Raw genomic sequence first — 16,214 nt, forward strand, 5'->3', positions numbered from 1 at the left:
AGAAGCTTGAGAGAAATAGTTGACAGTGGTTTTAATAAAAATGGTAATAACTTGTCAAAACCACAATTCATTATTTTGGTATGTCAAAACCCAAGAGCAACCCGAGAACACTTTGCTGATTTTAGGGTAACTTGTATAAAACCAAAGAAACATCAAGAAGATCTATACCTTTTTTAGGTATTTACTAGCTATTACAATAAAGAAGGATTTCTTATGTGCATTTAAATTAGTTGTAAATTACATATGCATTATAGAATTCCAGTATATAAAATATTATTGGGTGTGAGTTGAGGCGACGCTTGCACAGCTGCTCTTTAGTAGTTTAGGGCCAGCATCTATGTTATCTTAGCAAACGCATGTTAAAGTTAAATGCTTCAGTATTTGCAAAGGAATATTTTGACTGAATTGTATGAATATATTGAATATTGTATAAATCATTTTAATCAGAAGACCAGTCAAGCGATGCAATATACGCCTCAATGTTGTACCATGGCTGTAAGCACAAATGATCTCTTCTATTTTTCTCTTCTATTAGCTATTCACTAGACATATTCTGTGAAATATAGTAGATTCTAGAGTTTGGGTTTTCATAAATAACAGCTACAACCTTAAGTGACCTTGGTCCGTTAGTCAAACTACTCGCTGATGGTGTGAACAGGAAGCCAGGCTAAGCTTGCTACACTCTGACATATGCCCTGTTTCCCTCACCGGTGTGTTCGTCTCATAATGAATTATTTATACACATGGATGTAACTGTAAAATTTCCCTTTAGACATGATGTGTTCTAACTCTTCTGGGAAGTTTCTTAGTCATGCCTTTGCTTAATCACGTATGTGAAAACATAACGTTTTTTTTTTTTTTACTCATGAAACTCCCACTCAAAGTCTCTGCTTTAATCTTTTAGGAAGTTTCATGGAAAATGAAACCTTGCAGACCTTCCAGAAATTGACATCAAGCCTAAAATAATGTAAAAGAATGGTAAGAAACAAAATACGGTTTGCCAAAGTAGCCTTTAAAACAGTAGCCTCTTGTCACCGTAATTCATAGAAGCTTGAGAGAAATAGTTGACAGTGGTTTTAATAAAAACAGTAAGATATAACATCAAAACCACAATTCATTATTTTGGTATGTCAAATGGTGAGAAACCCAAGAGCACTTTGCTGATTTTAGGGTAACTTGTATAAAACCAAAGAAATATCAGGAAGATCTATACCTAGCTATTACAATAAAGAAGTGTTTCAAAACAAAGAAACTTTGTTTAAAGAAATGTAAGAAACAAAGTACAATTATAAAACATATCTCTGCCTAGAAAAAAAACAAAAAACCTGCAGTTCAAACAAGAATGTAGAAATCTTGAAATTCCACTCCAAAATGTCCTTCTCCGAAAGTTAATTTAGTTGATTTTAGTTATCTTTTCAATGAGATGGTGGTAAGATAGCAAGCAACTATACAGCTAACCTAGAGAGTAGAAAAAAGATCACTGATAAGATTGTGGTTAAGCACAAAAATGTATGACGGAAATCATTCTGGGTTGGAACAAGAATCACATTTCAAACAGATAAGTTAATTCATCTAACCACAGTGTTTTTGTAATGTAAAGTTGCTACTGTGCCATTCGCCATCGGATTCAATTGTCCTTTTAAATGGCAATTTTTTAAGCAGTTTCACATTAGTCAGCTTCCATTAGTCCAACTACATGTCCAACATGAAACCTAATAATGATGTTTGTCATGTGGTTCCTCTGTGCTCTTCAGGCACATTCTAGCAAAACACACACACACACACACACACACACGTTCGTTTTTGTGAAAAGTGGGGACATCCCATAGGCGTAATGGTTTTTATACTGTACTTACTGTATGTGCTATTGCCCTACACCAATCCTACACCTAAACCTACCCCTTACAGGAGACTGTGCATTTCAACTTTCCCCAAAAAAACCTCACTCTGTATGATTTATAAGCGTTTTGAAAAGTGAGGACATGGGTCAATGTCCTGAAAAGTCACCTTCACCTTGTAATACCTATGTCATACCTTTGTCATTATACAAATCTATGTCCTGACTTTTCACAAAAACACACACACACACACTCTCTCTCTCTCTCTCTTTGGGTTTCCAGGGGACATTCCATAGATGTAATGGGTTTTATACTGTACAAACTGTATTTTCTATCCCCTTACCCTAAACCTGCCTCTAAACCAACCCCTCACACAAACCTTTCTCCATTTTTTAGATAAAAAAAAAAAACTTAATTCTGTATGATTTATAAGCTGTTTTCCTCATGGAGACCAAAAGAAAAAAAAAAAAAGTCCCAAGGTCAAAAATGACTGGTATTCCTATTCTTGTGGGGACATTTGGTCTCCATAACATGGGGAATAGGGGAATACCAGGTACACACACAAACACACACTCTCTCTCTTTGGGTTTCCAGGTTTTATGGGGACATTCCATAGACGTAATGGGTTTTATACTGTACAAACTGTATTTTCTATCCCCTTACCCTAATCCTGCCCCTAAACCAACCCCTCACACAAAACTTTCTCCATTTTTTAGATTTAAAAAAAAAAAAAAAAACTTCATTCTGTATGATTTATAAGCTGTTTTCCTCATGGTGACCAAAAAAAAGGAAAAAAAAAAGTCCCAAGGTCAAAAATGACTGATTCCTATTCTTGTGGGGACATTTGGTCTCCATAACATGGGGAATACCAGGTACACACACACACACACACACTGAGATAGCAGGTCTCTAAAACATGTTGTACATATAAAAGCTTTCATTCATCTTTTATTAGGGTTCAAGATAAGTCAAACCAACTATACATGTCAAAAGGTATTACAGATCATGAAAATAGGCAAGGAGAATAATTATATGGATGTGAGATAATTCTATTTAAAATAGATGTTGTTTTTGTTTTATTTTTAAGGGCATTCAGATGGTTGTTAATATGTAACTGCACATATCTTATTCATATATAAGGCAAAATTAAACAGATACCACATTTATCAATTCACTATTATCAGTATGTGTCATTTTTATGATTCTTGTCTGCAAAATGGACTACAATGTCCTAAAACAGCATGCACTTGCTAAAAAAATAATACAGTTATATAACATAGAGTAAGTATTGTGACAGGATGTGGTTACTGCAATGTTCTGGTGTCTTGTCACTTTTTTTTAAATCAACTGTTATTTTACTGCTCACTGCTTTTCTCCAGAATGTGATGGAAAGACAAACATCCTTCTAAATGTCCTTGTTGTTTATCAACTTGTACATTCTTCAGATTCAGTTAACAGTAAATTTAGCTCTTTTTGATTTGTTGATACATTATGATGTTGTCAGACAGTTTTAGCTAAAGCATTGAATTCAGACACCAGTTCTCTTACTGAAGTGATGAATTAGATTAGCAGTTGTGATAACCATTGATTAACTGTGTCTAGCTAGAGTCGCTCGCTTGGAGAACCCAAAATCATTCCAGAACACGGTTGTAAAGGCAGACTGTCGGTACTGAAATCCAGTGACGTGTTCACTAGACAAACCCAGGTCCTTCTCTGGAAGTGGCCAGAGAGGAAGCCACTGAACAATCTCTAAAAAGTGTGGATGAGGTGAACTGTGTCGATGAGAACACCACTGCCGCTAATGCTAATTTAGCCACCACTGCTGACCATGCTGGCCGAAATATCTCCGCTTACATCCAAGCCAAGCTTTTGCAGGTCCAAGCCCATACTGGCCAGCACCTGGAGCAGAGTCATCTCCTGTTGCGTGGCCTGGTCAATCAGGGCTGGACAGGTTGGGTTGCACTGTGGCCACTGGCAGTTATCGATGAGATGAAAGGGACAGCCCTTTAGAGGCGTTTTGCTGTTCTTATTAGCCTCCTGAAGACTTCTGTCCCAGCACTGCAGAGCACGAGAGAGTGACGTCCCCTTGATCTGGAAATCCATCCAATTACTGAAGGAGAGAAACATTAGGCAGCACAAAATCAAAATAGACCTTTACTTTCTGAATGGATGTTCCTTAATTGTCCTGTTTGCTTCAGAAGTGGGTTCTGTCAGGAAGTCTCAATCACTTTAAAAAAGTGGTGAAGTGCATAAGTGCCGAAAGAATGCAAAAAATGTGGTGTAGGGTTCCAGTTAAAGAAATAAATAATGCAGCTTTGGTAAACATAAGAGATAAAAAGATTTTCAGCATCCCCATATTATTAAATGTTCTCATTTAAAGAAATGTAAGAAATTAAGTACAATTACAAAACATAATTCTGCAACTAAAATTCCACTCCATACGGTTCTTCTCAGTAAGTAAATTTAGTTTTTTAATTGAGATTGTGGTGTGATTAATTATTAACAGGAACTGAGAGTGTGGATTAACTCCAGAGGTTTCAAGAATTGTATGTTTTTGGTTAAAAATGCATATACTGTATATAAGCATTTTAATAAAGTTATATCATTTATCAAGTTTAGCGCACTTTAGGTTTCTTTAGGAACAAGTGTTAACTAAATGGCTATATAATCAGCAGTAGTCTAATCAGTCTCTTTATAAGCAGCTACAGCTCTGCTGTAAGTTTGACCTCATCATGTGTTTCGCCATGGTTGTGTTTCACCTCACAAATCATCTGTCCCACTGCTCTCTCAGCTGAGCTCATACAGTGGGCCATTAATTAAGCGTGAAACCATGAGGTGGCATTTTGGTGACACTTAGAATGCATCATGATGGACGAGTGCTCAAATGCAGGCGTATGAGCTCACCCATGAGGAGTGTGTCTCAGGGTGCCTGCGTGTCCTTACCTTTTGGTAATCAAAGTGTGGGAAAGACAGGAGGGGGCGAACACGGCCCTAAAACAACATACAGCAGGACATATATATTATATTAATTTATATATAAAAATACTGTTGATGACATTATCTTGGCGTGATTGTTCAACTATTAGTAACTATTTAGCTGTTTTGGAGACATATTTAGGTAGTTTAAGTGATATACAGTAATATACTCACGTAACATCTTTGAGAGAGTTTTTAAACTCTTTTCCCAGGTTCTGCATGTAGGTCCATTGCTGCTCTGAGAGCGATTGCCCGCCCATGTAAATGTTCTCCACTCGTAACTGTTCCTCATCAAACAACCACTGCACTACAAACAATGGAGCTAGAAAAGGACATATCCTCTGTTATTTTAGAGGAAGCTAGTTCGATTAACATTAACCACTTCTGTAAAAATGATTTTATTCATATCGAACAGATGGCACACCCTCACCGGTTATGTATGAATACAGTTTGTGTCCAAAAAAGCATTGCCATTCCTCGCCTCTTTTATACTGCTGCTTGCACTTTTCTGGAACAACACCACTCCACAACCTAAAAGAGACATAATATCACCAAAAAATTATAATCATCAAGCAGCACATTTAGAGAATTCATTTATGTCTGCAGGAAAAATATGTAGGATGAGTAATACACTGAAGATTAAGTCAAATACCAAACATTGAAGCTGGCTTTAGAAACAAAACACATAATGTTTTGAAACTTTTGGTAACACTTTATTTTAAGGTGTCATAATACAGAGTAATTACCTAATTAAGTACTTAGTAGTAGCCGTTGTACTTACATGAAATAAAATGTACTTACCGTGTAAGTTATGGAACAGCCTGTACTTACAGTTTGTAATTATGCAGATGTAATAGGCAGCTACTGTTACACATATGTATCAGACCGAGTCTGTTACACAGCTACTTGTACACTTAAGTACAATCTTTATACACTTTATTTTAAGTAGCTTATGCCTGTGTAATATTCTGTAATTGTAATGTAATTAGAAAGGTATTACATGTATTTAAGCTGTGTACTGGTGGGTTAAATCAAACTAAGGTGCAGCTGGATAAGGTATACAGTATAGATACACATGAAGTACACTTCAGTACAATCTTGATACGCTTTATTTTAAGTAGCTTATGTTTGTGTAATATTATGTAATTGTAATGTAATTAGAAAGGTATTACATGTATTTAAGCTGTGTTTTATTTCATGTAAGTACAATGGCTACTACTAAGTACTTAATTAGGTAATTACTCTGTATTATGACACCTTAAAATAGTGTTACCAAACTTTATTTTTTTATTTTTTTATTTTTTATCCCTTGTGATCTTTATTGTATTGAATATGCACTTGTAGTGCAGAATCTGTACTTGCAGATGAAATATTCTTAATGAAATATAGGGCCAATACTTAAAAATACTTAAAAGTATGCTGAAATATACATCTTTTTTCACAAGGGATATTATGGTTATTGTTATGTAATTAATCAATTTAAAAAAGATTTGTGTAATATTGAAACTGTAAATTAAAGTGTTACCAAAAAATATTCATCATTCTGGTAAACTGAGATTAGCATGTATACTTTACCGAAGTCCTTTTTTGATGGCATCCACAGGGGTGCAGGAGGCACTGTCTGGACAATCAGGAGCTTTTTGCTGTTTACTCTCCAGAAACCAGCCTGAGTCGACAAGGCCGCGAACCTGAGTATCAGCCCCCAACTGCTCCAGAAGACTGGACACCTTATCAATATTCAGCAGCACGCCTGTTCCCCCGGCACTGCAGGAGAGAATAAATAATATTACCCAAAATATTATCTCAACCCTCCAAATCTAGTTTGTCAAACCAGTGAACAACAAATATTGTTCTGAATATTAAATGGCTTCAACAAATGCTTTGGGATAACCAACAAAACATGCTGCTAACATTGGAGGAATCATCAGAACTTGTTTTGCCTCGTTGTCAGGCCCATATATAGATATTATGTCATTGTCTATAGCATCACATGCTGCAGTAAACATTTTTATGGTAGACAACAGGATGTGCTGAAAATAGTGCTTTGGTCAGTGTTGTGGTAAAACTCAAGGGGTGGTCCATGGACGGGAATAGGATTTCATGGTACCCCAGATGGCTCTGTTTCAATTTTTCATAGCATCTTGTTATTAGATTTCAATATGCAGCAACAGGTGTAATGGGTGTCTAATGTTGTCTTTGTTTATGAGTGAATTCAAATCTAATTATGGGATTTATAATATATGGTTCTTGGATTGTGGAAACAAATAGCAGAAAAAAATCTTTCAGGCCAGTCATTGAGGAAAATTCATTGTACCTAAGGATGGTTACGTAATCTCTCTTTTACGATAAATGCATCCCATCATTTGAGAAACATGTAAAAAGTAGATACAAACCAATGTCATAAGTACTAAAACAATTTCTCACCTTGTTCCTGCCAACATTACAACTTTGGCTTGTTTCAGTCCTTTAGGGGCAAGATCTTTGATCACTTCCCGAATGATTTGAGATCCCATGAAAGCATATTCTGTGGTGGAATAAATAATTAATTTTGGAAACAAAAAATGTTAATAGTCTGACAAAAATGATCTCTGAAAAATGTACCTGTTTCTTTTGCCTGTTTGGACTTTGATGCTGCTTTGTTACCACTCCACACATCACTCGAACAATAGGGAACAAACCTATTCACATCAGATAAAATACGTAAGTCAGATGTTATTTATAAAGCTTTTATGAATATCACTCTTGAATTTTTTAGATACTTACACAATATTGGCATTATACCAGTGAGGATTTTCATCAACTTGTGTTGACAGTAAACCACTTCCTGCAAATAATCAGGTTGTTTTCAGCAAGATTCACAGAAGTATGGCTTGCAAGACTAGCTTGAAGAAAGCAAGATGTGTTGCTGTGAGTCTGGTTAATATCAGCCTACCTTTGCGTGTCTGTGGCCAGTCAGCTGAGCTCATAAGGCGGGGGATAGATTTGTATCTGGAATCGCAGGTCTCTTTGTTGTAGCAGCACCAGCCACCTAAAAGAGAATAATTGGAATTAATCTCACATTATCCTTCTTTTGAGCAGATTTCAAGAGCTTACACAGCTTGGACTGTATTGGCACAAATTTATTGTGCTTACCTTGTTCAAACAACAACTTGCAGTAGAGAGGATACATCTTGTTACTATATTATTTTCAAATTTGTTTGAATTAGTTACTGTAAGTCACAAAACAGCACAGTGTACAATGAATCTGTGTCAGCTTGTTATTATGACAGGAGTTACAGCTAAGTATTATTACTATTGCATGTAAAGTAAGTTTGCTAGTCTTTCCCCCTCCATTTAAAGTTGCTTCCTCTTGGCAAGACTTTCCAAGTAAAGAGAGAGACATTGCATGATTTATGTGTTCACACCTTGTTCTCCCTCTTGCATTGTTTAATTTTGCCATGTCTAATTCAATATCGCATGTTGCTTTTCTTGACCAGTGACACTATATCTTCTCGACATACTGTTGAACCAACGTGATGTGACATGCTCCAAAAAAGCAAGAAAAATTACATGTCTAAGAAGATGACCAGCCGTCAAAATAATGCTGAGCACTGCATTTAAGCCTGCTGACCTCTCGACAAAATTAACTTCGTTTTAAATACTCACCTTCCAAAAATATCAGCCATCTCTTACTTCCTTTGAACTCCTTTAGGTAAAACCTGGGGGCCACAAATAAATATAGATGGTCTAGGGAACATAGCCATACGAGGGCATTTACAAATCTGTCAAAGTACATCACACTAATACAGTTTTGTGCATTTATGCATTTGGCAGATGCTATTATCCAAAGTGAAATTTTACCAGCTAATGTATCTTCTGGGAATCAAACCCATGACCTTGGTGCTCTACAAATTACCAAGTGTTGCCAAAATTGCTAAGTTTAAGCACCTCTGGCCAGCAGTGAGGATGTCAGTGCTGTGTCTTACCCAGCGGCAGTGCCATCATTGCATGTCACTAATGTGTTCTTAAGAAAGTGCAGCTTCATTTCATCAACAGGCTTGTTGACAGATGCACTTTGTTGGGCGGTGCCACGACCTCCAGGGTTAGTTTCTTTACTGGAATCGCCAGCACCTGCTAGCGCAGGGTTTGGGTCATCTTCAGGGCCATGCTGGGTTGTCTCTTTAGCCTGGCTGTTTGGCTTCTTTGCAGGTTTTCCACCCGACTTGGCATTGCGATTGTTGTTCTGACAAGAAATGACTCCCAGCAGAAGCAGGAACATAACATGACACAGAATATTCATATCAAATCCGACAGGACCTCCCTAAAAAAGGCCAAATGGAACAGTCTGCGATGAAACTCCAAAAACGATTTAAAGCAACACCTTCATTTTTATCATGAAAGGCCCATGTTTTGAAAAGACACTGCTTTGAATTCATTTAATGACTCAATCTGTCATGCCAATGAAATTAGAAGTGATCAACTTTATGCGATCAAACACTCACCCCTTAGAGCAACTGGTCCTGGTCCCCTGGGCGTCTTGGAGAGCAAAAATCCTCAGGCGCTGCAGGAAAGGTGGTTTTCGAATTGATGCTATGCCGGCGTCCTGAACAGATCTTGGTCTTTGGTTTACGGTCCGTGCTAGATTTTATAGTGCCACCATATGGATTGCATTTCTCAACATCCCCTTTGAGCTGGTGCCAGCTCTGGGCTGCAACCAATGACACACCAAACCTGGACGTCTAATGGCGAGGAGAAAAGATAACATGCGCTCTACCAACCATATTTCAAAGACATCCCCTCCCCACCTAACTTAGTCTCACAACAAGCCCTCCCGCCCTCCCCTAGACCAGGCTCGACTTTGATTTAAACACCTACATGGTTGAAATACCTGCATAACCCTGCAGCTACATGGCATGTGGCTCTAGGTCATTGGAGCAGACCTCTCCCTGTTCACTCTAATAGGGAGAAACTCTTCACTCACTTGAATAATAATCCTATGAAAATAATCCTTCTGAAAATGTAGTCTTCTCAAATTAAAGAAATGGAAGCGAGCGAATTGAGTATCTACTGATTGATCTCACAGGGTTGCCTTACATAAAGCAACAGCTGATAGGCTGATGCTGTCATTATCCACTCACAGTGAAATGCATATGTAAATGAATGATGTTATGGAAAGTTTGCTACATCTTTGGCATAAGAGACATGCCTTCGCGTCTAACCTTTGGTATAGGAGACCTGTCTTTGAGTCTCACCAACTGAAGCATTATGGTTCAATCTAAGTACAAGCACTGTCCAGGGCCACTTTTTTAAACATGAGAACTTTCTGCAAATATTGTTGTAATCAAGTGGTAATATGAGAGAAATGTATCCAGAAATTGCTGCACATAACCAGTACTCAACAAGAATAAAGATTAAAAATATATGAATTCATTCAGTAAAATTACAAGAAGCACGCTACAAATGCAGAAAAATGCTACTATTTTCAAAGCAGTGAAAATCAGATAACCAGTAAGGAACCAAATGCCAACATTTTGCATCTACAATATTGCTACAAAATAATTAGGCCTATTAATTCAGAAATAATTTACGAATTGATCACAAGTCTGGCCCTCTTTAAGTCTCACCACTGAAGTGTACACCATCCTTCCATGTCAGCAGGCATTAATGAGCCTCAAGTAAAAGGTTAGTGGTGAGATGCACTGAGATACTCCACTTATCATGCAAGATTCTCCAAAAAATTCCATAAAACAATAATAAAAAAGCCTCAGTCACACTCAGAATATTGACCAATCTGCGCTCATTACCAAACACATTACCTGTTTCTTCATAAGAATTTCTTACAGGACAAGGACAGTTTTTTTCACAATTATATTATTGGTGTGTTATTTTATAATCTTATATCTGGTAGATTTTTGGTAATTTTTGAGAAGGGTGAATCAGATTCAGCACAACTCAACATAATTATCCTACTTTCTTCTCTACATTTGGACTGCTTAATATATAATATAATATAATATAACGCTTGCTTAACCTTGACTTCACGTAGGCACAAGTTTCAGAATCAAGATGTTTTTACCGTTCATTGTGTTGTAAGAGCCGAAGTCTTTAAAGTGTTGCCAGATGAGTGAAAATATTTAGACAAAAAATGTCTAAACAGCTAATCAAATGACATTTCTGAATTTGATCTACTGAGCTTAAAACATTCTTCATTCTTTCTGTATTTAGAAGCACGCACGCTGCCCCTGTCTTCCCAGAATTCATTGCAACAATCTGCGAAGCAGACCTCAAAATGCAGAAAAACAGAGAAAAAAAGGTGTAAATCCTTCAGCTTATTTTCCAATACAAGCCAGAATGTTTTGAAAAAAGCTTTTAGATGGCATTGCTTGTCTTTTTTGTCTTTGATATCTGCTTCAATAGATTCTTTCAATAGAAGCTGGCAAGATGCTGCAGATATTCAGACTTTGTCTGTGGGTCTGAACCTGAAGCAACTCCGCTGCTCTGACCAGAAATGACACCAAGAAGAGCAGATGCCCGTATAATGTTTCATTTTTGTTAAAAAGGAAACCAATCCCATATCATTGGATAATCGGGTGGCCAGCGGAGAACTAGGACTCGGTTTTGTTTGGAATGTGTTTTTCAAATGTACAGCCAAGGTCAGTTCCTGACATTGAGCGCTCGAGTGGTCCGAGCACTTTGTCTGTGTCTGTGTGTGTCATCACTGCATTTGAAGGCAGGCGAGTGCATTTCTCAGCTGACAGGCATCAAAGCATGCCGCACCACCGAGAACTGTATAGATGTGATTTTCAGAGCACAGTAATGTGTAAAGGTCGTGATCTTAAGGGATCATATCATCTAAACATCGAAGCTGAATGCTTGCGACTTAAACATCCACAATTTACACACCAGGCAGTTGTTCAATGCATGTAGATCCAAGTTCATCTGGAGCTGGAGCTTGAATTGAACCATGGGAGGAATGAGATCATTAGAAAAGCTTAGATTGTTTTGACTCAGCAGTGCTCAAGTGCACTTTATGAGAGAGAAATATATATGCAAAGGTGCAGGTGACTTGCACACTCACAGTGTATGCCCTAAGACGTGTGATTATCTTTGCTGAAAACGGTTGTGTGGTTATGGCTGTTTGTCATCAGCACTGACATCTCAGGCTTTGCTGGATTGGTGCAAAGTGTGAGACGCCCACTGCAGGGACGAGTGCTGAAGCAAGCATTATGCTAGATGACATGTTAACCTTCTGTAAGCAGTCAACGGGATTGATGGTCTTGGCACGCTCCATGATGTAATAGACATAGAAAACAAGTGGCATGATTTGAATCTTGAGGTTCCATGGCAAGAGTGTGAAAAGTCAAAAGTCACTTTCATCATGCACAAGCTTTAACTCAAGACTTCACACCCAAATGAGGTGTATTAGAGTCAATGGCTGCATACTAATTCCTGTACCTTTATGGTATGTACTGAATATGACGAGAAAACAAATTCTTGACTTCTGAAGTACATTGCAGGTGTGTAGAAATACATTCCTGAACATTCTGCACCTGCCATGTTGCATTGTTCTTTGATGAACAACCGTGACAACAATTTTTGGTTACACTTTATTTTGTGTCATTGTTACAGTGTAATTATGCTTTTAAGTACTTAGTAATATTAATTAACTACATTTACTTCCTATATGGTTAGGGTTAGGATTGGTGTTTGGCTTAGGGTTACTTGCATGTAATTATGCATAATTTATTGTTATTATAATAGCAGGGTGCAAATGAAGTGTTACCCAATTTTCTTGTGTTGCTGGCCAGTTAAGCAATGAGGACAGCATTAAGTAAGGTGGTTAGGTTAACAAATGTTAATAAAATCACTGTTTGCAAATACCATAGAAACGCCTTTCCTGTGTACCACAGCATTAATTTTGTGTCTCTGAAAAATAGCGATCTATTTTAAGCTAACTGAGTGAAAACAATCTTTTGAATTCATAGTGTTGTTATTATGACACATCTTCAATTAAGAATGAATTATTAATTGGCTAATAATATTTGCAATTAAATAAATACACTGTAAAAAGTGATAAATTGACTTAACTTAAAAAAATTGAGTAAACCCGTTGCCTTAAAATTATTAAGTAAATAATAATAATAAAAAAAAAGTTAAGTGAACTTGACAATTCAAGTTCAACGGGTTTCCTCAATTTTTTAAGTTAAGTAAACTTATCACTTTTTTCAGTGTATATATATTGATTTCTGATCAATCTATTAATGGGATTCTGCCTTTCCTGTCATCTTTTATTCAATTACTTAACTAAGTTGTCAAATAAAATGAGTATTGAGTATTTTATATTTTAATAATAATGATATCCAAAGTAATTTGCTTAATCATTAAATTTAAAATATTCTGAATATGTTAAAATTGAAAAGTAAATGCACATTGTCTTATCCTACACACTCAATGTCTGAAATGTGCAAACAAAGATACAGTCCAAACAGTGGAGGGGATAGTTCACCCAAAAATGAAAATTTTGTCAGTAATTACTCACCCTCATGTCGTTCCAAATCCGTAAGAGTAAGACCTTCGTTCATCTTCGGAACACAACACAGTCTTCTGCCACTTTGGAGAGTACCGCAGAACGTAATCAACGTTGTTTACGTTGAGTAGAAAGCGCACGCATGCTGAATGTAAACAATGCTGATTATGTTCTGGGGTACTCTCTAAAGTGGCAGAAGACGGTAACTCGGGGAGAAGAATTGCTGAATAACTTATGTTATTATTGTTTTCTTTGCGCACAAAAAGTATTCTCGTAGCTTCGTAAAATTACGGTTGAACCCGTCTCATGGACTATTTTACCGATGTCCTTGCTACGTTTCTGGACCTGGGAACATTGCAGTTGCATTGCTGTCTATGGAGGGTCAGAGAGCTCTCAGATTTTATCAAAAAATTAATTTGTGTTTTACACATTTGGAACGACATGAAGGTGCGTAATTAATGACAGAATTTTCATTTTTGGGTGAACTAACTCTTTAAGTCAGAAGAAAAAAAAAAGCTCTTATCCAAACGTATTTACTGTATACTTTTTACAGGGGCAGTTGCCTTGCGTATCCTAGGTTGAAGTGTATTGTTCAAATGCACAGTGGTCATCATAGATTGCCCCCTGTGGGATTACCAGCCCAGATTGTACATTTTCATAACTAAACGTATCTAAATTCTGAGCACTATTGGGATCCATCTGTAAGAGTTTGTTAGTGACCACTAGTTGGGTCGTGTGGGGCCTCATCAAATGCTTGGGCAAATAGCTTGAAGAGCCGACGCAAACTCATGACAGTCTGAGCAGCAGCATGGCCTTGAAGTCATGCTGGTGAAGCCACACTCCTGTCAAAGCCATTGATTAATGTTCCATGGGGTCACGCCACCCTCTGGGACCTCACATAAGCTGCCCCATCTGATCAGAAACACAGCCGTTGGAGGTGCCAACACAACTGTAGGCTCCCCAAACAATGTCATGACTTACAGAGACAAACATCTATACATTCATACATATGCTCACCTGTTTTAAACGCCAATGTTACACCCCTAATCATGCACTCATACTAATGGTTGGTGGCCAAGCTATATGTCACAGTCATCAGATTAGACATGGAGATTTCTATTTAATATACTAAAAATACAAATATACAGAAAATTATAATATTTGTGATTACAACAATAACAGTGAGCTTATACTTTGGCCAGTTGCATAAAATGCTAAGACTAGTCTTTCAAGTTAGTCATCTAATTTTTTTCTTTAAGCTTGGTCATAACTTTTTTTAAATTTATTTTTTTTATTAAAGATGGTTTTATAAAATCATAGATTGGTCTAATTTGAATCCAAAAAATAAGATTTAGTCTTAACATAGAGGCTAAGTTCATGGTGGTATTTATTTATTTATTTTTTAGTAATTTTGGCCTATAAAAATCAGTATTTACTATTTTGCACTAGTAAAATCTAAGAAAAACCACTAAGAATGATAAGAATGGAATAAAAAATATCTGCTTTTATATCTGCTTTTGTGCTCTGCAAACGAAAGAAAATCATACAGGTTTGGAATGTTTAGGTGAGTAAATAATAGCAGAATTTGTGAATTTTGTTAATGTGATGAACCAGAAACAGTTTAAGGTGGTAGACATAACAGATGACTATGGTTTACTGTACAAAAATGAGCAGGTAAACTTTCATATTAAAACAACAACAACAAAAAAAAAACTGACAAGAGAGATGTGAGCTAGAGATGGTGTTTAACATTATAGTCAGTGATTCATTGGAAGCCTCTGGTGTTGCCAAGAAACGAAATGAACTGCATCCGAAAGTTTTTATGATTTGTGTGGATTTATATTACCATTGTGCTCAGAATTTACAGCAACAATTTTTCACAGATACAGAAGCCATAATGTTTTAAATTTTTTAAGTCTGTTCTTGATGTTGATTTCCTCAATATAAAAGTGGATTCATCTGAGAGGTGATTTTAGGCAAAGCTCTTTTCCAGGCACATGCAGTTAGACAAACTGGATCCAAAACAAACACATTACTTATGCATAAACATCAGTTTGACTTTATGAATGACAGCCAGTGATCTAATGCATATTTGCTCAAAAGCTATTCTTGAAATTTTTAATTCCCACAAAAGGCTGGCCCTTATTTTCACACTATTAGCTGCTGAAATTTGTTTGGCTGCTGGCAGACATGGTTTTTGGTTGATCCGAGTGATATTTAAAGAAAATGTTAGCATTTGCTCCAAAGTATACCAGTTTTCAACTTTATGGAACAAAATGGTTGCAGAGTTCTGAGGGTTTTTCAGTTGTAGCACACCCTATGGGTAGAATTTGACATGGCTTGTCATGCGGCTTCAGAATGTCCTCTTATCTAGTTGTATTAAGGTTCCTCAAATTCAGATTTTATATATAAGTGCAAGATGGCAGGAAAAAATGTGTACATGGAAATGACGGTTCCAAAGTATGATATAAAACATAAATGCCCTTATTATAGCAACACTTAGTGTCAAACAGATCATGTCAATTTGGGGTCTATGCGATTTACAGTCTTTGACTCTCATACACTTTTAGGGCAGAGAAGAAGAAGATCAGAACAAACAAAAAGTTACTATTATGTAGCCATCTGCCATGTTGGATGAAGTGATCATGCATTAATAAAAACTCAACACACTAACGGCCTGTAAAGTGAGTGAGATTAATAGAGTCAAACATAAATGATAGAGTGATGTTATATTTATGATGGCAGAATGAAATGGTAAAGACAGAATCTGTTTCTGTGCTTACTGCTGGCTCTGGCACTGTGGGACATAATTGTAGGAAGCTTTATGGTTAAGTATTTGGGGTGCTGAAATAAAGGTTGATAGTTCCCAAGTAAGTTTGAACCATGGCCACTGA

The 16,214-nt window shown here is 36.8% G+C and overlaps 1 protein-coding gene across 1 annotated transcript; it reads right to left on the reverse strand.

Annotated features, from left to right (window-relative positions):
- Positions 1-3,170: 3,170 nt before the first annotated feature.
- Positions 3,171-9,194, reverse strand: notum2 (notum pectinacetylesterase 2). Its single transcript, XM_058779406.1, has 11 exons — positions 8,780-9,194; positions 8,460-8,512; positions 7,747-7,842; positions 7,578-7,638; positions 7,416-7,492; positions 7,239-7,338; positions 6,390-6,578; positions 5,245-5,345; positions 4,989-5,136; positions 4,782-4,829; positions 3,171-3,948 (listed from the first exon to the last, which is right to left on the reverse strand). The coding sequence occupies exons 1-11, from the start codon at positions 9,091-9,093 to the stop codon at positions 3,648-3,650; spliced, it is 1,488 nt and encodes a 495-aa protein (XP_058635389.1). The 5' UTR covers positions 9,094-9,194; the 3' UTR covers positions 3,171-3,647.
- Between the last annotated feature and the right edge of the window lie 7,020 nt (positions 9,195-16,214).

Source organism: Onychostoma macrolepis, chromosome 06 (assembly GCF_012432095.1).
Source record: "Onychostoma macrolepis isolate SWU-2019 chromosome 06, ASM1243209v1, whole genome shotgun sequence".
In the NCBI taxonomy this organism is placed as follows: Eukaryota; Metazoa; Chordata; class Actinopteri; order Cypriniformes; family Cyprinidae; genus Onychostoma; species Onychostoma macrolepis.